The sequence below is a fragment of the Cucurbita pepo genome, chromosome LG20 (assembly GCF_002806865.2).
Source record: "Cucurbita pepo subsp. pepo cultivar mu-cu-16 chromosome LG20, ASM280686v2, whole genome shotgun sequence".
NCBI lineage: Eukaryota > Viridiplantae > Streptophyta > Magnoliopsida > Cucurbitales > Cucurbitaceae > Cucurbita > Cucurbita pepo.
In genome coordinates, this window is record NC_036657.1 from 3,438,195 (window position 1) to 3,465,124 (window position 26,930).

A 26,930-nucleotide genomic window follows, 5' to 3' on the forward strand; every position below is an offset into this window, starting at 1 on the left:
GAAAGATAAAGTTAGCTGTAATTTAATTACTCATCAAAATTATTTTTAACTTTTCTTTCCAGATTTAGTTGATGCAGGCCAACCGAGGACGAGAACGAGACCAGCGGGCTAGAGACTATTTAGGAATCCATGTCTGTGTCTGTTTTGTGTACTTATGTTTTCGCTGTCAAGAATTTACTTCGGTTGTTTTAAGTTTTAAATAGTACTGGTTTTAAATGTTTTACCGGATGTCTTTGGAAATATTTTGAAATTTATGATTGGTTGTCGGAGTTTATTATCGACATTAGTGGTAGCTCCTGTGAATCGTGTTGACGATGAGCGGGTGTTACATTATTATTATTATTATTATTGTCAATAATTATAAATTAATTTGTATTTGTTGGTGAACTTTTAATATATTTTATATAAGATGGTATCCGAATAATTATAAAAATAAATCTCTAAAAAAAAATTGACAACCCAACCCGAAAATAAAGGGTTGGATTGGGTTAGGTTGTAAAAAGTTTCGAGTTGGGTTGGGTTATCAATCCAACCAACCCAACTTTTGGGATGGGTCAAAAAAATCTCCCAACCCAACTCGGATCATGTACACCCCTAATTTTTGTAATACGACCCCAATGTGTTTATGTTAGCTTAAAAACATAAAGATTATTTTAATATTCAATAAAAAAAATAAATATATTTAATATTTAATATAATAAATATTAATTAAATATTTCAATTTTTTTTCAACTAAATTGATCCACGTTAAAAATTAATTAATTAATTTTTATTCATTAACTATATATTACTCTACTATAATCCTAGAGTGCATGCGTATGCATTATAAAAACAAAAACAAGTTTTGTCGTACCAATTACAAACAAGTTGTTTTGTAGTTACAAATGAGTTACCCTCAAGTATCACCGACACTCTAATGAACAATTTGTTTATGAACAATTATAAATTAATTCATATTGGGTCGATGAGAAGGTGGATATTAATAATCTTTGAATTTTTGAATTATAAATTATAAATTAACCTCCTATTCAATATTATACTAATAATCTTTGAATTTTCGCACAAAAGAATATATTAAACGGTAAATAAAATAATTATTTACGACATTTTAGTAATTTAACTTATTCAATTAATTTCAATTAAATTGTATTTAATAGATTTCTCAATTTAAAATTTATTTGAAACTATATAAACTAAAATTTTAATTTAAAAAACTTATGAACTAATTTTTTAATAAGAGAATTAATATCGTAAATGATGCAAGTCTGTATCCTCTTCGTGCTCAAGTGGGTTCTTCGAGTCTACGAAACTTGCTCTTAACGAGACACAATTAATTGTTGACAAGATCTTTCACAAATACAGACAAAAATTCATTCGTAATTTTTTATTTCACATCAGATCTTAGACAAGATTCTAAGGTGCAGTACAACTACGATAAGAAATTTGGCTTGAAGATCATCCTCACAAAAATAACTTAATCAACATGAATTAAATAAATACATAAATTAAATAAAAATTAATAAACGTACAAATTATGTACGAATGACGCGAATATAGCTCAGATAATTTCGACATAGAGTCAAGAAAAAAAAATCGAACTTTTAAATTTAAAATAATTGATACCTACTTCTCTATTTTTTAAAAAATATTTTTACTTTAATTAATTATATTTTTGTAGCCTTTTAAAATCAAGGTAGCCTTTTCATTCTTCTAGATTGTTCGAAAATAATAATTTATTGAGTATAAAGTGAATTTTACTTTTTTATTATAATTTAAAATGAATTATGAATTATTAATTATTAAAGTTGAGGATAAACATGTATATATTAAAAAAATAAAAAGAAAATTATATTATATATTAAATTTGGGAATGTTTTCTCCTTATTTTCTTTTTAAATTCAATAAAATAAATAAATTTCCATATTTTGTTGATTTTAAGTCGGTTATGTTAAATAAATTTTTTAAACATGGAAATTAATTTTTTTTTTAATAAAAGAAATAAATATAATGGACACCGTGGTGCCAAAATATTAGATATGGATACCGATGATTCTCCACTTGAGAGAAAAGTCCAAATCTTCCTTATTGTCAGTAATTCGGTAAAGACAATTTCTTGAATTCTTTGCAGTCGCTGTTCTTCTTGCCGTTTCTTGCTCTACTGTTTTGGAATTTCTTTATCGATTTCTCGCCGATTCGTCGTTGAATTGCAATTCCTCTAGACGGAATTGCAATTTTCAGGTTTTTGTTGTTGAATCATGCCGCTTCTTCCATGGAAATCCACGAGGAGTTCTCGGATCTCTCAAATCGTTGCTGATCTTCAGTCGCCGAAGCGTGGTGGTTCGCTTGTTGTGGAGACTGGATTTCCGACCTCTCTTGTTGATCTATTCGTCAAGCATCGTGATCGATTGAGGAAGCCGTCGGCGAGAAGGAAGTCGAAGGATAAGAGATCGAAGAATGAATTTAGCGACTCAATCGTTCAACCGTCTTCTCAATCGCATCCTCCGGAAATCGATTGTTCTGACGCTGGAGGCGGTTGCGTCCACCGCGAAAACCTAGAAATGGAGGATTTGAAAGTTTTGGATGAACCGCGAGAATGTCGCGATCGTGGATGCGAATTGGTGCGGAATCGGACTGAGACGTGCGTTGTCGGTGGCGATGCGGCGGGCAGGAACGGCGTCGTTTTGTTTGTGTTGAAAATGTTTGTGGTTGCGGTTGTGGTTTTGGCACTGAGTGCCAAGAAGCTTGTGGTTGGAACTACTCTATCTGCTTTTCTACTTTTGCTTCTGGAATTTGTCGGTAAGCGTTCGGTTCGCTTCTTGAAACCGTGCACTCATGGTGAGACTGCTCTGAGATCCTTGATTCGAAAGGTATTGAAGCATCTCTGGATTGGAAAGGATGATCTAGTGATTCAAGAGTCGCGAAATTACGGAGGAGATCCCGTTCCGAAAGTTTCGCTCGATGCTTTTCCGAACGAATCGATTGACTCACCGGAGTTCAGTTCCTCAATCGAAGAAATCCGACTCGTGGAACCGGAGGTCGATGCCTGTGAGACGCCTAAGGGAATTGAAGATGAAAAGAGCCGTCTCGGTTTTCTTGGAGATGAGAAGGAAAACAAAGATCGATTGGAAGTTCAAGTGTGCGAAAATGAACGTGGAACGCGAGGAAAACGCAACCGGAGTATGTTTAGGAAACTCGTACGAAAGAAATCAGGTAGGCAAGCGATCGAGAAGAAGAACAACACAGAGGAGAAGGAATTCAGAAATGACAGATTGGACAAGGCGTCGATTGAAGAACAGGTAAATAAAGAAGACGATGAAAACCTAGAAGAAGAACAACACGAACAAGAACAAGAACGCGATCTAGAAATCCGAACCATTTTTTGCGAAGAGGATCAAGATAGCAGAAAACCTCCTGATTTCGATGAGCAATGGCAGGCAATGGAAGTCAGAGAGTCGTGTGAAATTCAGGGAATCAAAAAGAAAGGAAGATTAAGTTACCTAATTCTGGTTCTGGTTGTTCTTGCTGGGCTGTTCGGAGGCCGGTTTCTGGCGGTGGTGCTGACGACCGCATGCTGTTTCATGATCAAATTGAAGGAATTTATATGGAGAAGGTCTATGAATCCGCCATTGAAGACCAATTGCTAGAAAAATGTGGCAAGTAAGAAACAACATCCTCATCTTTCATCTCTTCTGATACAAAAATGGAGAAGGTCTCTGAATCCGCCATTGAAGACCCCAATTGCTAGAAAAATGTGGTAAGAAAAAACATCCTCATCTTTCATCTCTTCTGATACACAAATGGAGAAGGTCTCTGCTGAATCCGCCATTGAAGATCAATTGCTAGAAAAATGTGGTAAGAAACAACATCCTCATCTTTCATCTCTTCTGAAACACAAATGTGGTGTTTGTTAGCCCAAAATAGTTTAGTTCAAAATGGAAATGATTCCCCCATGGAATTTGAAAAATTCAACTGGGTTTTTTGTACCAAAATCTCCAAAATTACAAACAGTTTTTAGTACTCACTTCTCGATCAAATGCTCTATCTTTGGATGATACCCTTTTCACCCATCGTCTTTAACTTTGTGTTGAGATTAGAAGCATAGATTTTATGTTGGTGTCGTAAAAAAATATCTCCCATCTTCCACAAACTAAAATGATATTCTTAACCTTAAAAAATATACTATTTTTATTTTATTTTTTATTTATGAAAATGGTTAATATTTTGTTTTAAAATATCATTAAATTTTTTAATAGTATTTCATTAATAACTTTCTAAGTTTATAAATATATTTACCATTAATACCATTTTAAAGAAATTTTAAGGGTAAAAAATAGTTTAAGAGTAAGGGTATTAAAGTAATTTTTGGAAACTAAATTATATTTTTAATTTTTTTAAAGTTTAAAAGTTTAATGAAATACTAAATAAAGTATTTTAAATTGTTTTAAATTGTTTAAAAAGGTATTTTTTTAGATTTTTTAAAAATTATTATTGAATTTTTTAAAAGTTTAATGAATATAATAATATTCAACATATTTTATGAAAAAAACGAGTTTTTTTAATGGAAACATGAGATAAAAGCTTTTTCATTTTTAGAATTAAAAGGAAAATAAAAATTATTTTTTAAAAAAGAGAGGACTACGAAATTTCAATATTAAATTTCAAACACGTAAATTTTTTTAAGTACAAAAAAAAACCTAAATTCATTATTTTATATATTGATAACCGTCATCTTACGGTGTAAACTTTCAAAAAAACAACTCTAGAAATCGTAACAATTTAATCACTCCGTTAAAAATATCGTTACCTTGCCGTTTGTGTTCCTGATTTTTACTCCAGCAACCGGAAAGTGTTGACCTGGCCGACACGACGCCATCAGACACGATCTTACCGGAAATTCCATTGGCGGATGCTTCCGGTGCGTCGGGGATCGCACCGTCATCATACGAATCTCGAGGTACGACGGAGTTCACAGCCAGGTCGCCGAAAACATCGCCGAATTTGATGGCTTTTTGTTGCTGGTCGTCGTCGTTCCGTCGAGCTGGCTTCTCCTAATTTATCCAACGCAGAATCAAAAGGTAGGGAGGTTTCTTTCTGCAACGGCGGCTGGATAGGTCTGTTGAAGAAGTGCCTAATTTGGTTCAAACCATCGATTTGGAAGGTAATTTCGTACCTAAAGACATCTTTCCAATGAGGTCAACAGTTTCCGGTCACCGGAATACGAACGGCGACGTTTACAGAGCTAAATTGGTAGTATTTGCAAAGCAGAAGGATATTTGAGGATGGGTGTTAAGTCCTAGAGGTGTGTGCTAATGATAACAGACTGGCATCCTCAGATTCCACGACGCAAATCAGCTGGCCGTTTCCGTCGGATTCTTGTTCCAACGGACGGTCCAGATCTCTCCCCCTATTAAGGTAACTTTTCTGCTCGTTTTTGGGCCGTCCCATCACACACCGCCACTCATTCCCAAAAAAAAAAAAAAAAAAAAAAAAAAANATTCCTTCCGCGGTGGCCACCGTCGTGGTGGTTTTCACTAGCCAGGAACATCGCCGCCGCCCCTTCTGCCGAACCCACATTTCCATTTTCCGGTTTGTGAATGTTTTCTCAAGTTTTTTTTGTTTTGTCTGCTTCTCTTAGCTCCGTATGGCTGTTCTTGTTGTTCTTGTTCTTGTTCTTGTTCTTGTTCTTGTTCTTGTTTGTAGATCCATGGTTCGAGGGATGTTTTCTTTTTTCGATTTTGATTTGTTTGTGGGGTGTCGCTTTAGAATCTTCTTGTTTTTCGTTTTCATTTTGAGTGGATTTTGGTGTTGGAGAATGGAGTTCATGTGGAAGTTCTTCAGATTTATGCTTGAATTCTGGGAAAACCTGAGATTTCCCTTGCTGGATTGATGTGGGTTTTCGTTTTCTTGGCTTAATTGTGTTCTTTTTCCCCTTTCTTGATTGAAATTTGAAAAGACAAAGGCAAGAAACTGAGACTGTGGCTTTTGATACTCAAATACGAAGAACAACAACAACATGGATGTAATAGAATAGACATTATCAGACTGCTGTTCTTCAGTGATATTAAATTGTACAATGTCTCAGTTTCAGCTACTCCATTTAATCTTACCTATTATCTGCAGCTAAATCTACACCAAGATGATCGCTCATGGATTCACCGTCGATTTGAATAAGCCGCTCGTATTCCAGGTAACGTTACACTCAAACGAAAAAGACCTTTTGAATCAATCTGGCTCAGAGTTTTGATAGAATTGACAATGAAACTTTCTGTGTCATAGATGTTTCTTAACTTGTCTGGTTGTGTAAAATGGTGTGCAAACTTTTTCCAATTTTGTTTCTCAGGTAGGCCATCTTGGGGAAGATTATCAGGAATGGGTTCATCAGCCCATTGTCAGCAAAGAAGGGCCTCGATTTTTCGAGAGCGATTTCTGGGAGGTATTGAAGATCTTCAAAGTTCAAGAACTCGTCGAGATTAAGTCTAGATGATTAATAAAGTTTCTTTTTAACAAAACAGTTCTTGACTCGCACGGCCTGGTGGGCGATTCCTACCATTTGGCTACCGGTCGTTTGCTGGTTCATATCAATGTCTTACAGGATGGGCCATACTCCTTCAGAATTATCTTTGATGGTGGTATTTGGAATTTTGGTATGGACATTACTCGAATACACTCTTCATCGGTTTCTTTTCCATATCAAGACCTCGAGCTATTGGTTAGTAACCGAAACACTGCCTAGAAATGCTTGCAGAGATAAACTTTTCGTGTTCTTTGAACATTCTTTTTTGTTTTCGGTTTCGTTTTCAAACCATTTTGGAACTGGATGATCAGGGGAAACACCATACACTATCTTCTTCATGGTTGCCACCACAAACACCCTATGGATAGCTTACGACTCGTTTTCCCGCCCGCTGCAACGGCTATTCTGCTCTTTCCAGTATGTCGATTTGTTCTTCAATATGTTAAATGAGATTATGTTTGCAATGTTCATTGTTCAGCGTTTCCTTGTCGAAATTTACGCGGTTTGGCAAGTTTCTTTGGTTGTGATCCTAATTATTTGCTCATGACTTGCCAGTTCTGGAATTTGATCAAGCTTTTTGCTACCCCATCTACCACACCTGCTTTGGTTGGAGGTGGGTTGCTGGGCTATGTGATGTATGATGTTACCCATCACTACCTTCATCACGGGCAGCCGTCTGGACAAATGGCACGAAACCTTAAGGTTAGTACGGAGTTCGCTTACGCTATACGTAAAATTTTATCGTCCGTGCTGTTATATGAGAACACGTTATATGAGAATACCTTTCTCAAAATAGAGTAGAGGAGTCCTCCCGTGGAATCGAAAAAGTTTGAAGTGGGATGTGGAATGTGATTGGTGATGGAATGTGGTTATAGAATCTGTATCACATGATAAGCCGATGTGAAAACTCTCTATTATTGGCGCCCGATTCCTCAAAAGCGAACCAACCACCTTTCGATTCATCCGAATTACTTTTGATTTTCACGTTTAAAAACCAAATCCAATCGGTTAGGACAGTCAAACTCGCACTGGAACAGCCCAAGCCCACCGCTAACAGATATTATTCTCTTTGGGTTTTCCTTTAAGGTTTTCAAACGTGGCACACTATCCGGTATCTCACTCTGAACCATTTGTAACAGCCCAAACCCACCGCTAGTAGATATTGTCCTCTTTGAGCTTCCCCTCAAGGTTTTAAAACATGTCTGAACCCACCGCTAGTAGATATTGTCCTCTTTGAGCTTCCCCTCAAGGTTTTAAAACATGTCTGCTAGGGAGAGGTCCCACACCCTTATACGGAATTCTTCGTTCCCCTCTCCAACTGATGTGGGATCTCACAATCCACCCCCTTGGGGGGCCCAGCATCCTCGCTGGCACACTGCCCAGTATCTTACTCTGATATCATTTGTAACAGCCCAAGCTCACCGCTATTAGATATTGTCCTCTTTGAGCTTTCCCTTATGGGCTTCCCTTCAAGGTTTTAAAACGCGTCTACCAAGGAGAGGTTTCCACACCCTTATCCGGAATGCTTTGTTCCACTCTCCAACCGTTGTGTGATCTCAAATCCACCCCCTTGGAGGGCCCAACATCCTCGCTGGCACACATCCCAGTTTCTGGCTTTGATATCATTTGTAACAACCCAAGCTCACCGCTAACCGATATTGTTCTCTTTGGGCTTTTCTTCTGGGATTCTCCTCAAGGTTTTAAAACGTGTCTATTAGAGAGAGGTTTCCACACCCTTATACGGAACCCTCTCCAACCAATGTAGGATCTCACACGGACTCTTCTATATGTAGCTTTTGTATGACAATAAATGTTATATCGGTATTTATACGAGTAACACATATACATACGTATATTTGGAAATAACCCTACAATAATCTACAAAAATTGCTTGATTTGTTGTACAGAAATACCACTTGAGCCATCACTTCAGGATCCAGACTCTTGGCTTTGGAATTACTTCATCACTATGGGACAGAGTGTTTGGAACATTTCCTCCACCTTCAAAAGTAGCTGAGAAAACAAGATGATCCACTTCTGCAGGTGTTAGTGTATCAGTAAATATAGCTTATGACTGCAACTTACTCTAACTCTTTCTTTGTTCTTGTGCCTATTTACTGCTTAACTCTCTGTTCATGTCGTGTGGCATTGTCGTCGGGATGGTGCGAAATTGCCGAATCTCGGCTTTCCAGTGCCTTGGATTGTATTCTATCCTGCCATGATAGCTCTGTGTAACATGGATCAATATGTTCTAATATATATAGTATAGTTTTCCTATGGTAATTCTTATGTGTTCTTTGCTAAAGATAAAATGAAAGCGTCGAGCGGTTTGACTCTTTGGTTGTGAGATGTGTATAAGTCGATCTAGACGCTTAAAATGCTATTATAACGGTCGTTGAAAAATTTATTTTGTTTTAGGTATCTTATGAATAATGAAATGTATTGAACGAAGGAGGTGTACGTTGGTTGATCGACGTCGTTTTAAGCTAAAATCGACATTGACAATTGACTTGTTGGTTTGCATTAGTGTCAGTCGATCGTTTTGGCCTCAAACATTGTGGATAGTACGAAGGAAAAGTTTTATTACTAAAAAAACGTCAAAAATGACTAGAAAGCATCCGGGTCTACGCTTGCAAAACGAAGAAGCCATAAGAGAGCTATTCCACCGAACACGGGAAGGAAGATTGCTGATCGAAATGTGTGTGAGCGAGTTCAAGTGTTGACGTCAACGAGTAGAATAAAATTGTGATTTAAATAGGAAAAATTTCGAAAAATTACATTTTTATATTTTTGTGTATTTAGATTTTGAATTAAAAAAATTTAAAAGTTATAATTATATGTAAAAAAAGCAATGACTTCAAAAATATATTTTTCATGTTATAAATACAAATTATTTTTTTCTTAAAAAAAATACATAATATAATATATTATTATATTACACAATAAAATAATAATTATACTATATTTTTAATGTATAAAAAATTATTTCCGATATATTATAAAATTAAATTGAAATCCAATTTCTAAACGGGGTTTATACTATGAAATTACTATTTTATCCCTGAAGAGAAACCCTGATTTCCATGTCTTCTTTCTCCACTCTCGGCCCACGGCTTACTCTACCAATGCTGAAACCGTGGCCACGATGACCGCTCCTGATTACCGGGCGACGGCGACGGCGACGGCGACGGGAACTTTAGAAAACGGCGAGTACCAGAGACGACATTGATCCTTATGCATGGTGAGAACGGAAGAGCAAGATGGCTGTGGTGCCAGCAGAACTAGAGCAGAGGAAAGGGGAAACTGATGGTGAGTACATTAAGCGGCTTTAAACATTTGCAGAGAAGCAATGCACCGAGATTAGGTAAATGATTGATATGATGCTTATATTCCTTGTCGCTAATTCTTAAATAATCAATAAATTTGGAATGCTTCTGTAGGATACTACTATTGCTAGTCTGTTTTTGTCGAACCTTTAGGAACAGAACTTATGTAAACTAAGGAAGCATTAGTGGCTTACTGTGTGTTATTACTATCTGTGTTTGAGCAAAATTTCGGGATCAAATATTTAGTAGCTGTTTTTAGATGTGAGTGAAAATTTGTCTCCCTCCATTTTCCGGCAAGTTAGAATTTGCTAACGAATTGTCGTGTGTAGACTCAGTTCTAGATCTACATGCTCTTTTGTTAAGAATGAGATAGAAAATATAATTGGGAAGGTGTGTATTATCATTGATATTGATATCCTTTAAATAGGATACAAACTAGTACAAATGAGGAAAATATAAAATAATTAAATACCAGAATAAAATAAAATATACTATAAATCTAACCATAAATGGAAGAATATTAAGATATAATATCTAGGATATATTCCATAAATAATATATCTCAACACTCCCCCTCAAGTTGGAGAGTGTATGTTAATCACGTCCAACTTGTCTTTAACTTGTCTTTACGGTAGGTCAATAACACCCAAGTTGTCTTTCACTCTTGTCTTCTCAGTAATGAAAATATCCGTAAAAAAAATAGACCGCCTTTGATTGGTTTGCATTTTTAGACTTTCAAGAAATTATTGAATTTTCAAGAAAGATGCAAGACTCAGAAATAGACCGCAATGATTGACTCGAGGATTGGTAACTTGTCCCATTTAATTTGATTTGGAACAAGTGAATATCCTCCCTGATCACTTCTCGGTCCATGCATAAATGCTTTAGAAATAGACTGCAATGATTGACTCGAGGATTGATAACTTGTCCATTTAATTTGATTTGGAACAAGTGAATATCCTCCCTGATCACTTGTTGGTCCATGCATAAATGCTTTAGTGGATAATGACACCAAGATCGGTGCTTTGGATCACTTGAGAGGCTGTGAAAGAAAATACGAACATCTTGAATATGTCACCTTAGAGCTTGGTGAGAAATTTGAAGATGCTTATAACGTATTCTTGATATTGGATGATTGACGATGGTAAAGACTTCACTGATTGGTTAGGGTTTGGCTTTAGGTAATACTCCCCTTGGACTCAGAGTCCAAGGGGGTATTAGGAATACCACGATCGATGCTTTGATATTAGGAATATCAAGATCGGTGCTCTGATACCATGTTAAGAATGAGATAGAAAATATAATTGGGAAGGTGTGTATTATCATTGATATTGATATCCTTTAAATAGGATACAAACTAGTACAAATGAGGAAAATATAAAATAATTAAATACCAGAATAAAATAAAATATACTATAAATCTAACCATAAATGGAAGAATATTAAGATATAATATCTAGGATATATTCCATAAATAATATATCTCAACATCTTTGCATATTTTGATATCTGCAAAAGCAAGTATAATTTAATCTTCGTATTTCACAATTATGTAGACTGAAATATGAATGTACATGTAATCCGATCCCTCTACCTTCTCCATTTCTGCAACTTTTTTGGTGTAAATGCATCTTTGGCTGAGGACCTCTCTAAAGCTGGAGGGAGCGAGAAAAGAAAATGTGAAATGGGATTTTCCTTGCATTTTTCTTTTCTTTTCATCTTCTGTGCTTTATTGGAAGTCATTTGGGCCTTTGAACCTGTGTTTTGATGGTTAGTAGATAGATTTTGGTCTAACTTGAGGTTGTGAGGAAAAAAAAGAAAAACAGAATGTAAAATGGGATTTGGCCTTGCTATTTCTTTGTTCTTTTGTTTTTTCTTACTTTATTTGCAGTCATTTCAAACATATCATTTGTTATTAAGTTCCTTTGAACTTGTTTTTTATGGTTAAATAGGTAGATTTTGGCCTTATGAGAAGCTGCTAGAAAAAAACAGGATGTAAAATAGAAAATTTTCTTGCATATAGATATACATTTCTTTTGATCTTTCTTGCTTTATTTGAAGTCATTTGGAATGTCTCATTGTTATTGAGTGCCTCTGAACATCTCGTTGGTCCTTTCCTTCATCTCTCCACATCCATTTTGGATTACCAGGTCACAATTATTGTTGTTTAAAGTGGTCAATTTTGAAGTCCCGTTAGGTGGTTCTTGTGAAGCAATTTCTTTTTGAATCATTGTTGATTGGTAGTGACTTGCTAGTGTCTTTCCTCCTTTCTTATGGAAACAAACTTCTTCATATAGCAAAATTCATTATTGTTTGTGGTCAATTTTTTTGACATTTATGTTAGATATATTTGTTTAAAACTTTGTGTCTACGAGATTTGTAGGATATTTTTCATTAATCTTTATGTTTTAAGCAAGGTTGGGCATATTTGTTTGAAACTTTGTGTCCATAAGATTTGTAGGATATTTTACGGGGAGTGGTTTTGTATTGACTTCAAGGTGTTGCTACGAGTAAAATTACAGCAACTAGTTTTAAGGTGGTCTAATTGCTAATCCAAAAATTCCAGCCACTTAAAATTAAGATATGTTTTTATTTATTTTATTTTATTTTTTATTTTGCACTTTCTCACAGTGAGAAAGGTTTGAACAAGATTCTAACACTGTAAAATTAATTGGTGGAATTTTCTTGCATTTTGTGGTGAGAAAAAGGAAGCCATTATGTTAGCCATTGTAAAACGTTGTAAGAAAAGATATTGCACAAGAAAAAAATATATTAATATTGCAAAATCAAACTGCATAGAGATGAGAGCATTGTTTTCAAACTGCAAGGCACACTCTAAGACGAAAAGCTTCTTAATTGCCTTAGAGTGAGTGGCGACAAAAAGGAGATGTGATGTTGTGTCTGAAGGAACTTATCATAGAGTAAAGACAAGGTTGAGCCTGATTGAAGTTGTTCGCCCTGGCCCGAGTGTTTGAGCTGGCCTCTACATTACCAAAATGTAAGTAAAAGAGAACCTAATCTAACCCAAAATCTATAATAAAAATGTAAAACCTTATGAATAGACAAGAAAGAAAAAGAGCACTCGAAATATAACAAAACAAGTAAAATATAACAAAAATGTAAGTAAAATAGAACCTAATCTAATTCAACTATGGAATGAAAGTAAGAAAACCTAAAATATACAACAATGTAAAACCATACCTATTGACGAGAGGATACTTGATTGAAACTAGAGAGATGGGAGAGTGAAATGAAAAAATCCAGTTTTTGAATAGAATGAGGGTTTTTACTTAAAAGGGGAAAAATAGGGCAAAATAGAACTTTCATAAGGTCAAAAATCCTGTTACTCAACAACATAACTATCTTAAATCTCTTTAGCCACTCTATTTTCCTGGAAGCTAATGCAAATTTGTTGTTCAATTTTGCTTGCTTTATTTATAACTGCAGAGAACAATTTTTAACCGACTACCATGCCTTCTGCGTAGATGATCTGAGATGGAGTGGAGAATGTTGCGCTGGAGAGGAGAAAGTTGATGGCAGTACTTCCTCAACTAAAGTTTTATTCAAAAACTTGAAACTACCATGTGTGAAGAACTTGTTTTATAGGATTTCATTGCACTCAGTACTAACGAGTGGGTGATTACTGAACTAATGCTACTGGTTGAAGCTGTGTTATTGCTATTCTTCAGAACTTCCTCGAAAAATTTTAGCTTATGGGTTTGTAAGACTTTGAGTGCAGCAATTCGATTGTTCTTAATTTACCCTTTTTCTTTTACGGACATTTGGCAATGGTTGGGGATGTTGTATCCAAGCCTGAATCGTCTAATTCCTGCTGTAAAGTGGTAAGACTTTCTTTCTTTCTTCTTTCTCTTTTGCTTTTTTGTGCTTTGTTGGTTGTATTTCACTTCATTTCGTTGTGGTTGTTATGGGTGCAGTGGAAAGATATGTACACAAAGCTTGAAGAGAAGAGAATTGCTCTACGTCAGGCAGTCAAGCTCCTTGAGGAACAAATCAGGAAGATTCAGGCGGAGAATCTTAATCTTAAAGAGGGTAGAAACCCAACCATGATGAGTTTCCTCTTAGAATGAGATTTCTTTTAGCAGGCTGGGTCTGGGTATTGCAGAAAGGATATTTGTTCATGGTAGAATTTGTGGTTCTTCTGCCAACACTAAAATGGAGATGTGACATATCGTTAGTTGAAACAATCAAACAAACGTTAATCAACACAAGAAATTTTTGTATCTTTCTCTAATTTGTGCTAACTGGAGTAGATTTTTATCATCCAATCAGGTCTAATTTTTTTTTTTTCCCTGTGATTCATTTTTCTTAATTGTTTATTACAGACGAAGGACACTAAGTGTGTAATTCCTTGCCTTTATTTCTTTTGTTTTTAGTGGTTCTACTTAAGACGTAGATTTGTTTTCAAGCTTTATACAATGAAAGAGTTATTCTTCTCGAAATATGCATCAATTTGGTTTGTCACCTTGCGTCTTGCCCTAAAAACGGAGATAAGTTCTTTTTGTTTAGCTGTTGAGCATGTGGATTTTAAAAGAAAGGCTACACATTGTTGATGTTATTTCATATCTTCTTCTTCTTCTACTTCTAATGTTGATAATTAATGGGTGTAGGATATGAGAAGGAGAAGGCTCGAGCTTCTGTCGAGAGAGAGAGCAAAGACAAAGAATCTGCTATAAGAGTCTCTTTAGAGAGGGAAATTTCGGACCTCAAATCTCAAATTTCTTCATTGAGACAAAATGATGTAGGGGCAGTTAATGTTCGTGGAGAAGTAGATCATCTTAATGTTCTTGTTGCTGAGGGTAAGAAGAAAATTAGCCAACTAAAAGAACTTCTAGAGACAGAGAAGAGAAGGACAGATGCTGAAAGGAAAAATGCTGAAGCGAGGAAGGAGGAAGCTGCTCAAGCTTTGAAAACTATGAAAATTGAAAGGAGTAAGGCTAGTGACTTGAAGAAGTTGCACAAAACTGAAATGGATAAGGTTAATGAATGCAGACAACAACTAGGGGTGTTAGAAAAAGAATATGAAGAAACAAATTTAAAGTTGGCTAGCGAAACTTCTAAACTAACTGAGGTAATGAAAGATCTAGAGATAGAAAAGCAAAGGACTTTCAAAGAGAAAAAGCGTGCAGATTCTGAAATGTCTAAAGCACAGGCTTTAAGGATGCAAACTGAAGTAACCATGAAGCAGGTTGGGGAAGAAAAATCTAGGGCTGAAAACTTATTTCAGCAATCGGAAAGAAAGACATGCAAGATTAAGAAATTGCAGAAGCAGGTCAAAGAACTTAAGACCTTGAAAAAATTTATTGAATCTTGTTGTGGTCAACCCGTCAAGAGAACTAATAGTAAGGATGTGAAAAAGAATGATAAACCTTGGTTGGAAATGATACAGAGAAATGAAAATGAATTGAAGTTGGCTTTTGAGTTTGTTAAGGCTAAGGAAGTTAACATAAAGCATAAGATGGATGAAGATCTGGCGATTATGAAGGAGAAGACGGTGAGTTCCAACATGATGAAGTCATCAGAACTGAAAAACCATTTAGAGATTTATCGCAGGAAGGCCATGGATGAACAATGCCGTGCTGATAAATTGTCTCTTGAATTAGAAGAAAAGAACAGGAAAATTGAGGAATTGCAAAAGAACTTGCGTGAATTCAAATCTTCTAGGAAATTGGCTGATGCATCTACTGTTTCTTTTGAACATGCTATGAGTTCCGAACGTGCAGAAATGAAGCTTTTGAAAAAAAAGTTAAAGTTTGAGAAGACGCGACTAAAACATGCTAGACAAGTGGCTAACTTGGAAAAAAATCATCGTTCCGTTATTCAACAAGAACTGGGTCGTTTTAAGCTAGAATTTGTCCAGCTGTCAAATCACTTGGACGACCTGCATAAATTTTCCTCTACTGGCACTAAGGATAATGATGACTCGGAAAAGGTTGATTTTCCCTTTTTAATTACTTGTTTGTTACCTTTTCTTTAATTTTGTACCTACAGTATTGGCCATATTGATTGTTATATTTTTACTTACTTCTAAAGGCACAATGGCATCACATTATTGTCATTTCTCTGTTGGATTGGTCTACCCACTTTTCTCCCCTATTGGTGTAGGCTGGTTATTGGTAACAGTTGAAACTACACATCATCAGTTTTCTGGTAACTCTAATTCTGCTAGCCTTGCCAGTTAAGAATATGATGCTAATCACATTGACTTTAGATGCACAGTTTTGCTATACTTCACATGGAACTGATCTAAAAAGAAAATATCTACCTTTTTCATATTATTAATGATCTTAAAGATTTTTTTTTTTTCCTTTTTTTGTTTACTTCCCAACTTCTGAGAAGCGCGTGGATATTGGTATTCTTTCACATTCTCACTTGCTTTCTTCTTTATTTCCTTTCACCTTTGTCTTGATCGATAGTTGNGGATGAAGATCTGGCGATTATGAAGGAGAAGACGGTGAGTTCCAACATGATGAAGTCATCAGAACTGAAAAACCATTTAGAGATTTATCGCAGGAAGGCCATGGATGAACAATGCCGTGCTGATAAATTGTCTCTTGAATTAGAAGAAAAGAACAGGAAAATTGAGGAATTGCAAAAGAACTTGCGTGAATTCAAATCTTCTAGGAAATTGGCTGATGCATCTACTGTTTCTTTTGAACATGCTATGAGTTCCGAACGTGCAGAAATGAAGCTTTTGAAAAAAAAGTTAAAGTTTGAGAAGACGCGACTAAAACATGCTAGACAAGTGGCTAACTTGGAAAAAAATCATCGTTCCGTTATTCAACAAGAACTGGGTCGTTTTAAGCTAGAATTTGTCCAGCTGTCAAATCACTTGGACGACCTGCATAAATTTTCCTCTACTGGCACTAAGGATAATGATGACTCGGAAAAGGTTGATTTTCCCTTTTTAATTACTTGTTTGTTACCTTTTCTTTAATTTTGTACCTACAGTATTGGCCATATTGATTGTTATATTTTTACTTACTTCTAAAGGCACAATGGCATCACATTATTGTCATTTCTCTGTTGGATTGGTCTACCCACTTTTCTCCCCTATTGGTGTAGGCTGGTTATTGGTAACAGTTGAAACTACACATCATCAGTTTTCTGGTAACTCTAATTCTGCTAGCCTTGCCAGTTAAGAATATGATGCTAATCACATTGACTTTAGATGCACAGTTTTGCTATACTTCACATGGAACTGATCTAAAAAGAAAATATCTACCTTTTTCATATTATTAATGATCTTAAAGATTTTTTTTTTTTCCTTTTTTTGTTTACTTCCCAACTTCTGAGAAGCGCGTGGATATTGGTATTCTTTCACATTCTCACTTGCTTTCTTCTTTATTTCCTTTCACCTTTGTCTTGATCGATAGTTGTGGAAGAAAGTTGTTTATGATTGCATATTCAGTTTTAATTTAGTTGGGATAGTCATCTTCTATTCAACCTATTTGCTTAACCGTGGTAATTAAATAACAAACATCGAATCTTATTAGCATATACATATGTTGCTATTTCATGATTATCTTGCTGAATAGGGGGATTTTTGAAGGGGGACTCTACTCTTCAAGGGTTGTTGTTACTTACTATTCTCCGCCTACTTTTGACTGAAGCCTTCTTTGTTGAATGGTTCACAGACAATGAATGCTGAGAAATTGCAAAGTTCGTACTCAAAGAAGAATCTACGTGCTATAGAGGCATTCCAAGCCTGGATGCCTGATACTTTTAGGCAGGCCACCCCACATCATGGTGCTCCATTGCTTCCTTCGTCTGTAGGGAATCATATCACATCTTTATCAGGTATTGAATCTAGGTTGGAGTCCTTTCCTGGAGACTCTAACAGAAAAATGTTACAAAGTTGTGCAGTCAATTCCAGTACTGCATCTTTTTCTGATGGTCAGTTGGTCGGCTCACAGGAAAAGGCTGGCCTTCGTTTGACAGCAACAAAGTTGGCTGGAGAGAACTTCAACATGCAACCAAGAATATCCAACTTATCTAGTGAAGTTGGTAAAATGAAAAGCAATGAAAACCTTGCCATGATGGCAGGAAATAGTGTCAGAAGTCATATTAAAAACAATGTTGGAAGAGCTAATGAAAAACAAGGAAAGAGAAAAAGAACCATTGAAACTGTTGAATCCATTGATTATTTATATCATGAGAGTAAGAAAATGCATTCTCAGATTGAAGAGAAGTTGTCTCTTTTGCATGCTTTAAACAGCCCTGCAGAGAAGCCCTTAGATAAGAGTGAACATGTAATATCGAATGTGCTTCAAGATTCTTGTGCTGATAAGAAAATTCGGAAGAAAAGAAAGGCTTTGTGCCAGAAGAAATTAAAGGTGCAACATTTACTTGATAATAGTGAGATGAAGTTGAACAAAGTTGACACTGAAGTTTGTGCGCCTAAAAGTATTGGTATTAAACCTTCTCAACCTGTCAGCAAGCTTATGGACAATTGTCAGCCATGTGTTGAGGAACTTAATACTCGTGTCATAAGTGAACTTCAAAGCTTGGAAACTTTTGGTAATATAGCAAATGTGGACTATATGAAATTGCTAGATTTGGATAGTGCTGCTGATGAGGAATGCTACAGGAGAGCAATTGAAATGCCGCTGTCTCCTTCGCTTCCAAATATTTATATTTCTGGCGCTGAAACATCTGCTTTGAATGAATTTGAGCCTCTAGTAGATGAACTCCATAAAGAATTGCCAGATGAAAGAGAAGGTCAGCCAAAAACACACAGCTACAATGTCATCGATGTTGAGATTAAGTCCAATTATACCCAGTCCTGCGAATTTGACTTGTTAGGAGATATACATAGCAGTAAACGCCAACTAGATCCGTGTTTAATACAAGGGAGACAAGAGAATGATCTGTTTGATGTTGTACAGGCAGGAAATAACTGTCTTGATCAGGTTGGGGTCATTGTAGGGATGCCTGGGACAAATGTTTCTCTTTCTGGTTGTGAAGGGGTGGGAGCATCGGAAATTAAATCTGGAACTCTGGGCAACTCTAACCCTGATTTTTGTGTTCTTTTCTCTAATTCAAAAGACTGTCACAGCATCTTAAAAATATTTTCAGCAACTAGGGCTTGTGTAAAGAGGAGCTCTATAATTACTCAAAAAGAGTGGATGGTGCAAGAGATTTTGGCTTCCCTTAACATGGAGCATGAACTTGTACCAAAGTAAGTGTTTCATTTGCTTTGCAAGTTACATATTTTACATTTCTGTTTTCTGTACCAGGGCAAATACAAATAATTATTGGTTTTAACAAAATGTTTTCTATTTTATGATCCCTCCTCCCCAAAAAATAAGAGAGATCCTTAAATTTTCAGAAGTAGCTTTTTCTATAAGAGAATTAAAAGTCTAGTAATGAACTTTCAGGGAGAAGACTTGTGTATTCTTTTCCTTGTTGCTGCTCAACTTCACCGTTGTTGCTGTGCATAAATATGGGAACTTTCTGAACTGCCATACCTGCTTGGATTCTTTCTCAGGGCACATATGTGAAGGTTTACTATTTTCTCTCTCAGTACTTTATTTATTAATGAATTTGCTTTATATGTTTTTTTGTGGTTTCATATCAATGATATTTACCCTATTTCTTCGTCTTCTTTTCCCTTTTCCCTGTTGGCAGCAATGCTTGATGTGGCAATAAGAAGCTTGTTTACTAAATTGCTCTGTTTGGATGCGTTACTTGCCCTTATGGAAGACTTCCTAATAGATGGACGAGTCCTATCATGTACTGATGCCTCTTTTGAGACATTGACGCAAGGTGTTTTGAGGGTCAATATCCCTATCGATAGTGTAAATAGAACATTGTCACTTACACCAGCATCAACAGACTATTTGATTGCGGGAAGTTCCATCCTAGCGTCAATTTCTAAAGCTGTTCATCGTACTGGTCTTCTTTGGGAGATATCATACAGGATTTTAAGAAGCTGCAGGTATGAGTCTTCGTTGATGTTAACAATTCTTCATATTTTTGCACATATTGGTGGAGATCATTTTTTCAGTTTGGAAGTGTACTCTAATCTGAGGGCTGTCTTGAAATCAATAATCACGCACCTTGAGACAGTCGGATCTTCAAATGATGCTACTTTCACCCCACTCAAAAGAAATTGCAGAGCAGAGTTTGTTCAATGTGCTAATTGCCCTTTTTCAGAGGAAGGCATGTCTATGCCCATGGTTGTGTCATTTCTATTGCGATTACTTCAGAAGAATATATCAAATGAAATTATGGATGAAGATTTAGAAAATCCAACTAGTTCATTAAATCTGGAATCCTTGTTCAAGAGGAATTTAGCTAACCAGATTCCATGTAAAAATTCAAGTGGTAAAGAGGTCCATCCGTCGGTGTATTTGGACTGTGATGCATCTTGTTGTTTAAAGAAGTTCAAGGTGTCTGATGATGAACCACGATTTCTCTTCAATCCAACATTGTGTGATGTTACCGATGCCATCTCATTGGTTGAACTGCTAGCATGGTACATGGTACTGGTCCTCACCTTTTTCTCTCGCTTACATTAGTCTGTCAATGGTTTAAGGACTGAACTTTTGGTTCAGCAATTCTCTTTGGATATGATGGAATCTGGTTGAGTGTATCGAGAAAGTGATTTTGTCATGATATATACTGTTATTTTTTTTGTTCTAACCAAATAGCCTATAGAGATGCTCTAACAACTTTCATATAGATGTAGAATGGAATGTATCTGTCATCGTTTATACTTTTTTTTTGTTTTAATAATGATTAAAAAAATAACAAAATTAATAAATAATTACTTAATGAGTTATANTTTTAGGGGTTAGAGAGGTCTTTGGAAGTGGGTGTTGGCTTATGCCAAGTTTAATGCCAAGATGTCTGTTTGTTTCTTTTCCTTTTGTTTTTTGCAATTATGCTGTCGTTGTGGAGCTGTTTGTGTGTGTGTGTGTGTGTTTATACTCTTGATTAGGTCTTTTGGTTTGTTTTGGCTCCATTTTGGGGTGCTGTTTTTGTTTGCTCATTTTGTATTATTTAATTTTTTGTTTTTGATGAATGCTCAGTATCTATAAAAAGGAACAAAAAGTTCATATGGATGATTGTAGGTTTTACTAGACCCTGTCCACCTGCATGTAAGCCAAGTTATTCTTCAACGAGTAATCGATACCCAAGAAACTTCCAATTTGTCACATGCATGCTATTATTTCAGTTTATAATCGTCAATATTCCATCTAATGTTTACTTGCAATGGTAGTAACCTTGAAATAATATCCTTCGCGTCTTGAAGTGGATTACTTTCCCTGAAATAATATCCTTTACTTTCCCTTTCACTGCAATTCATGTAAATGTCCATTTCAGTTTGCGACAGTTGATATTTAATCTTGAGAGATCGGAAATGAGACTGCTTCTGGTTTGTTTTTCAATTACAGGGCTGGAATTGGACATTCGCTAACATTATCCCTCAGCTGATGGAATTATTGAAGTCATCAGTTAAGAAGGGTTTTGCAATTGTGATTCTTCTTGGTCAACTTGGGAGGTAAAACAGTGCAACTCTCTGTATATACAAATTCTTTTCTCATGTGTAGTGCTAATAAATCTTGTTCTAAATAGTAAATACATGTTACAAATGAAACTTGTGCAGCCAATGGAAGCTTATAACCTGACATAAACCCTTTATCTCATTTATGCATAGCTTATTGATATGGAACTTTGTGTTGTCTTGGTTACTTCTGTTTTTTTTTTTCTTTGCTACCTGAAATGTACCGACATATCGATGCACAACCGTATTATAGAGGAAATGCACAAATAGTATCATCATTGTTTGCTCAAGAAGGCATTGAAATGTAAATTTTATTTTTGACCAGCTATCGAATTTGCCAATTTTTAATTGTAGATTTGGCGTGGATGCTGGAGGCTTTGAAGATGGAGGAGTTAAAATCTTAAGATCTAATCTATCATCATTTCTTTGCCTGGACACTACCATTAAATCTGGTCTCCCTGTTCAAATTGCCACTGTTTCTTCCTTGTTAGGCCTTCTCCCTTTCGATTTCGAAACAATCGTTCAAGATAAAGTGCGCTATCGAGCCTCTTCGTATCAATATGCTGAGGTCAACTTAATAAAGATGTGGTTTTCTTTATTAAGCCCGAAACAGAAGGAGTTGTCATGCAACATCTTACAAGTTGCTGCTTGCAATGTAAGCTGAGATTTGCTTTCCTTTCTGAGGCGTGGACAAGTAAGAGTTATCACAACCAATTTTTGAAGAATCACCTGTAGATATTTTAGGAAATTGAGGATTTGTGCATATCTTTAGCCTATAGTCTATTTTTCTTTCACACTTTAAAGAGGTAAGTACAGTTTTATGTACTGTTTTACTGAGTACATTATCTGAAGCAAGTTTTGTAAATTACCCTAGTAGCTTCCATTTTCATCCTCTCAACTATATGTGCATGTTCTAGAATTTTCGCTCGAGTTTTATAACAAAGGTGTCTTGTACTCGAGTGTGGCTTCTGTCAAGGAACAGGAGGATGTGAACGTCTAGATTGTATCTTAATTTTTGACCTAATTCGTCTCATGCTAGTCGGTTAGACTTTCGACAATAAGGATATAAGTTAGTTATATTTCGTTCCTTCGACCAAAAGCTAGCCATTGGCTTATTTTGATGCCCAAAAGAAGTGTATGTTTTGGAGTTCTATGTTGGCTCTCGCTCGCTATTTCTTCTTCTTTCGATTCGCCAACCGTGCTTCCATAGACTTTCGCCCAGGGGATGGGGTTATTGTAGTTGGGGCATCTGATTTCGGGGAAATAACTACTGGTTTAGAAGCGCCAGAAGAAGGTTTAGTTGCTTCAACCATTCCCGATGAAAAGTAGTTGCGGAAAGAACTGCTTTGAAAGACTAGCAGCTGAGGAATCAACAAGGGAGTTGGCTAAGGGAAGCATGCCCCGGAAGGACAAGGAAGCAAGCAGAATTGAAGCCAATAACTAGTAGGGCTTTGATTCCCGAAGTTCAGTCCTACCTATACTATAATAGTAATAGCCGGCATCCACTGAAGAAGAGTTATCAGAGCGAAGGGAGTGGGTCATTTGACTTTGAAGTAAGCAAATAAGTAAGCAGAAAGCCTTCCCTCTTCAGTAGCAGGTGAAGCATAAAGCATTCCCTCATCTGTTTCGGGAGAAGCAGAAATAAATGCCATTATCAGTCAATTAATTCCGTAGTAGGGCGTAAGTTGGCTTATGGTAGGGCTCCTAGTAGGCCATTATGAAAATGCAATTCTTAAAGAGCTGGAAATTCAGCCTTACCTTAAAGTTTCAAGTTCCTTTGAACCTGGACTAAATCAAATAGGTGCTCTTGCAGCTGGCTNTCAAACACGATTGGTGCTGACCACACTAGGGGTGGGCTACCATGGTAGCAAGAGAGAGAGGCCAGACGGTAACAATTGAGAGGTTGTCACTGAACATTCCTAGTCGAGAGGGGTCACCATGGTAGCAAGAGAGAGAGGCCAGACGGTAACAATTGAGAGGTTGTCACTGAACATTCCTAGTCGAGAGGGGTCAACTTTTCATCAACCTTTTATAGTTTTTTTCTGGTCACATCCTGTTCTACCTAACTCTCTTCCTTCACATTGTCTTCATCTTTTTGGTTGTTTTCCATTACCTTTATATCTGTATTCTTTTTGTTCCATATCTTAAAATTTTCCATTACATATGGACTTTTGTTCAGATCATTTTAGATCTGTAGTAGTGGAGTTATGGGCAGACGAGGGTAGTGCAGCAATATGATAAAGGCCGACAAAGGTGGGGAAAGGAAAACCAGCATTCAAAATAAGCATATTAAAGCGTTCGAATTCTAACACTTGTTCGAAACGTAGTAGATACTCACAAGACAGCTTAAAAGACGAGAAGACGAGTAGACAATTTATATGAACATTCATTAATATACTTAGCGATTCATGTAGCTAGCTATTCACGTGTTTAACTAAATATAATTCATGTATTTTGAAAGCGCGTCGAGATTAATTTTAACACAATCATGACATGTCTTCATGTGATTCATTCGTATTGTTTCATATAATGTTATAATGTGGGATGCACTACAAAATGAGATGAATTTATATAACTTTTGATGTTCATGTTTATTCTTTTGCTATTAATATTAAAAGTAGTATCCCACATCGGCCTTATCTAAACCCACCTCTCTAATATTCTCAATCCACTCTTTATATAAGAAAAGTAACCACAAAAGAAAGAAAACTCCTAAAAAAAAAGGTGAAAAACCATTATTCAAGCTCTTGGAACACTAAAAACTCAATCCCACATCGGATTTTTTTAGTTATAACCCCTTCTTTTGGATCTTTTTAGCTCTTCCCAAGGAAGGAATGCTCTGTTCATGCCAGAAAAAGTTATCAGGATCAACTTTTGTCTTAATCTCCACAAGCCTGTTGAAGTTGTCCTTGAAATACTTACTCCCCCACTCACTGGCCTCAGCCAAGCTCATGTTGTTCTTCATGTTCATACCCAAATCAAGATCTCTATAGTTCACATAAGCAGCTCTTGGAGCCTTGGAAACATATGGAGCCATGTAGTTATAAAGCTCTCTGATCCATTCAATGTGTTTTGCAGCATCTCTGTTTCCACCCTGCCATAAGCTTAAATACTGAATCTTGAATAAGTTCCCTTTCCGATGTGGGAATGGGGTTTCACTCTCTGAGATCTTGCTCATCATTCCTCCATAAGGGTTCAAGATCATAAGAGGGCTGTCTTCAACCAGCAATCTTTTCCACAAACCTTCCAGCCCAGTTTCTGGAATTGGGATTTGAACAAAATCTGATTTTGCTTTGAAATAGTTCTTGAATTGTGGCTTTCCTTGTAGAAGAACTTCAGGAGGTGTTTTAATGGATTCTCCTGCTATGTAAAGAACTGATTTGATCCAACTGGTTTCAATGCAATCTTTTGGTGTTAAACCCAATTCAGGGAAGCTTTTCTCCATAACTTGGAGGAGTGTTTTGGCATCACCAAGAAAAAGAGCATTGTAAGCTGTTGAAATGGTTCTTTTCTTGGTGGGTTTATCAATGGTTGCTTGGATTATGACTCTAATGAACAAATCTTCATCTAACTTGTCTGCAATTTGCTGCCATTTGTAGAGGATTTGAGTGGCACCTTGCTCCAAGATCTTTGGAACAGTGAAAACTGTCACAGTTTCAGGAACAGGAACCAGCTGCAACTTCCACCAAAGAATAATCCCAAAGCTGCCTCCAGCACCACCTCTAATGGCCCAAAAATAGTCCTCTCCCATCGTCGATCGATCGAGAATTCTACCGTTAACATCGACGATCCGAGCATCAACGACGTTATCAGCAGCAAGGCCATATTTTCGCATCATGGAGCCATATGCACCTCCTGTTATGTGTCCACCAATGCCTAAGCTAGTGCAAAGGCCAGCAGGGAAGCCATGGACATTGCTTTTCTCTGAGATTCTATAATAAACTTCACCAACCGTTGCACCAGCCTGAACCCATGCAGTGTTATCTTGGATATTCACTTGGACCGACCGGAGTTTCGCGAGGTCTACAACGACGAATGGAGTTCCGATTTTGGAAGCATAAGAAAGACCCTCGTAGTCATGGCCGCCGCTACGCACTCGGAGATGTATCCGAAGCTTGTTCGAGCAAATTACGGCTGCTTGGACATGAGTGTCATGTAATGGAGTGAAGATAAATTCAGGCTTTGGAAGTGATGGATCTAAGTATCTGAGGTTTTGTGCTGTTGATTGAAGGAGAGTGAAGAATGAAGCATTGTTTTGAGCACAAACAGAGAAGGGAGGGATGGTTTGTTGGGAGTTCATAGCCAAACATTGCACAAAGCTTTGCTCCATTGAAGCTGAGCTTGAAAGTGAAAGGGAGAGCAGAGAGGCAAGAAGAAGGAACATGGAAGAGCTTGAATGCACCATGGCTTGCTGTTTTGCTTATGATAAAGCTATGAAGTTTGAGACGATGGCTTAAGAACTGATATATATATATAGCTGTTTTGAGTGACAATATGTTTGTTTGGTTAACGTGTATATGAGCTAAGCCAAGCGTCATGCAAATTTAAAAATCAATTTGTCTTAAAAGAACGTTGTTTTGTCGATAACTGAGCGGTTATTGACATATATTGTAATAGCCTAAGCTCACTACTAGCCGATATGGTTTTCTTTGGATTTTCTTTCAAGGTTTTTGAAACGCGTTTGTTAAGAAGAGGTTTCCACATGTTTATAAAGAATGCTTTGTTCCACTCTTCAACTGATGTGAGATCTCACCATCCACCTTTCTTTGGGGCCCAATGTCTGCGCTGACACTTGTTTCTCTCTCCAACCAAGGTGGGATCTCACAATCCGCCCTTCTTTGGGGCTGAGTGTCCTTGCTAGCACTCGTTCTTCTCTCCAACTGATGTGGAATCTCACAATTCACCCTTGTTTGGGACCCAGCGTCCTCGCTGACACTTGTTTGTCTCTCCAACCGATGTGAGATCTCACAATTCACCCTTCTTTGAGGCCGAGCGTCTTTGCTAGCACTCGTTCCTCTCTCTCCAACCGATGTGGGCTCTTGCAATTCACCCTTATTTGAGACCCAGTGTACTCGTTGACACTCGTTTCTCTCTCCAATCGATGTGGGATCTTACAATCCATCGTTTTTTAGGGCCGAGCGTTTTCGTTGACACTCATTCCTCTCTCCAACTGACGTGAGATCTCACAATCCACCATTCTTTGAGCCAAACGTTCTTCCTACCACTTGTTCCTCTCTCCAACTGATGTGAGATCTCACAATCCACCCTTCTTTGAGCCGAGCGTCCTTGCTGCCACTCGTTTTTCTCTCCAACTGATGTGGGATCTCACAATCCATCGTTCTTTAGGTCTGAGCATCCCCGCTAGCACTAGTTCCTCTCTACCGCCGATGTGGGATCTCCTGAACTTTAGATTTTAGGTTTAATAGGTTTTAACATATTTGATACTTTTTAACGTTAGGAATTTATTGGACACAAAATTAAAAAAAAAAAATTACCTTTTTACTCCACAAAATTATTATTATTTTTTTTTAATGTCTAATAAATTTGTTAATTTTAATTT

At 36.7% G+C, this 26,930-nt stretch overlaps 4 protein-coding genes across 10 annotated transcripts; 3 read left to right on the forward strand and 1 right to left on the reverse strand.

Annotated features, from left to right (window-relative positions):
- The first annotated feature begins 1,976 nt into the window (after nucleotides 1-1,976).
- LOC111782887 lies at nucleotides 1,977-4,052 on the forward strand. The gene has a single exon (XM_023663723.1). The coding sequence runs from the start codon at nucleotides 2,256-2,258 to the stop codon at nucleotides 3,642-3,644; it is 1,389 nt and encodes a 462-aa protein (XP_023519491.1). The 5' UTR covers nucleotides 1,977-2,255; the 3' UTR covers nucleotides 3,645-4,052.
- LOC111782888 (dihydroceramide fatty acyl 2-hydroxylase FAH2-like) lies at nucleotides 3,655-8,797 on the forward strand. 2 transcript variants are annotated; one of them, XM_023663725.1, is made up of 8 exons: nucleotides 3,655-3,852; nucleotides 4,837-5,412; nucleotides 6,121-6,187; nucleotides 6,341-6,433; nucleotides 6,513-6,709; nucleotides 6,826-6,931; nucleotides 7,070-7,216; nucleotides 8,422-8,797. In XM_023663725.1, the coding sequence occupies exons 3-8, from the start codon at nucleotides 6,137-6,139 to the stop codon at nucleotides 8,542-8,544; spliced, it is 717 nt and encodes a 238-aa protein (XP_023519493.1). In that variant the 5' UTR covers nucleotides 3,655-3,852; nucleotides 4,837-5,412; nucleotides 6,121-6,136; the 3' UTR covers nucleotides 8,545-8,797. The 2 variants fall into 2 exon arrangements, with proteins under 2 accessions (XP_023519493.1, XP_023519492.1); XM_023663724.1 differs by lacking the exons at nucleotides 3,655-3,852; nucleotides 4,837-5,412 and adding an exon at nucleotides 5,495-5,586.
- Nucleotides 8,798-9,582: 785 nt separating this feature from the next.
- LOC111782859 lies at nucleotides 9,583-22,329 on the forward strand. Of its 6 annotated transcripts, none has more exons than XM_023663680.1 (10): nucleotides 9,584-9,878; nucleotides 13,288-13,682; nucleotides 13,776-13,890; nucleotides 14,469-15,326; nucleotides 16,287-16,750; nucleotides 17,496-19,039; nucleotides 19,239-19,363; nucleotides 19,489-20,345; nucleotides 21,261-21,367; nucleotides 21,725-22,329. In XM_023663680.1, the coding sequence occupies exons 2-10, from the start codon at nucleotides 13,629-13,631 to the stop codon at nucleotides 22,032-22,034; spliced, it is 4,434 nt and encodes a 1,477-aa protein (XP_023519448.1). In that variant the 5' UTR covers nucleotides 9,584-9,878; nucleotides 13,288-13,628; the 3' UTR covers nucleotides 22,035-22,329. The 6 variants fall into 6 exon arrangements, with proteins under 6 accessions (XP_023519447.1, XP_023519448.1, XP_023519446.1 ...); XM_023663678.1 differs by having other exon boundaries at nucleotides 13,326-13,682; XM_023663683.1 differs by having other exon boundaries at nucleotides 9,584-9,823.
- Nucleotides 22,330-23,975: 1,646 nt separating this feature from the next.
- LOC111782711 (berberine bridge enzyme-like 13) lies at nucleotides 23,976-25,966 on the reverse strand. The gene has a single exon (XM_023663506.1). The coding sequence runs from the start codon at nucleotides 25,773-25,775 to the stop codon at nucleotides 24,159-24,161; it is 1,617 nt and encodes a 538-aa protein (XP_023519274.1). The 5' UTR covers nucleotides 25,776-25,966; the 3' UTR covers nucleotides 23,976-24,158.
- Between the last annotated feature and the right edge of the window lie 964 nt (nucleotides 25,967-26,930).

What these genes read in the sequence shown, in the direction of transcription:
- LOC111782887 (XM_023663723.1), top strand. Translation starts at nt 2,256, where the DNA reads ATGCCGCTTCTTCCATGGAAATCCACGAGGAGTTCTCGGATCTCTCAA.
- LOC111782888 (XM_023663725.1), top strand. Translation starts at nt 6,137, where the DNA reads ATGATCGCTCATGGATTCACCGTCGATTTGAATAAGCCGCTCGTATTC. An exon ending in ATCAAGACCTCGAGCTATTG is followed by an intron (nt 6,710 to 6,825) that starts GTTAGTAACCGA and finishes CTGGATGATCAG; the next exon opens with GGGAAACACCATACACTATC. An exon ending in CGGCTATTCTGCTCTTTCCA is followed by an intron (nt 6,932 to 7,069) that starts GTATGTCGATTT and finishes ATGACTTGCCAG; the next exon opens with TTCTGGAATTTGATCAAGCT.
- LOC111782859 (XM_023663679.1), top strand. Translation starts at nt 13,629, where the DNA reads ATGGTTGGGGATGTTGTATCCAAGCCTGAATCGTCTAATTCCTGCTGT. An exon ending in CTAATTCCTGCTGTAAAGTG is followed by an intron (nt 13,683 to 13,775) that starts GTAAGACTTTCT and finishes TTATGGGTGCAG; the next exon opens with TGGAAAGATATGTACACAAA. An exon ending in CTCAGGGCACATATGTGAAG is followed by an intron (nt 19,364 to 19,488) that starts GTTTACTATTTT and finishes CCCTGTTGGCAG; the next exon opens with CAATGCTTGATGTGGCAATA.
- LOC111782711 (XM_023663506.1), bottom strand. Translation starts at nt 25,775, where the DNA reads ATGGTGCATTCAAGCTCTTCCATGTTCCTTCTTCTTGCCTCTCTGCTC.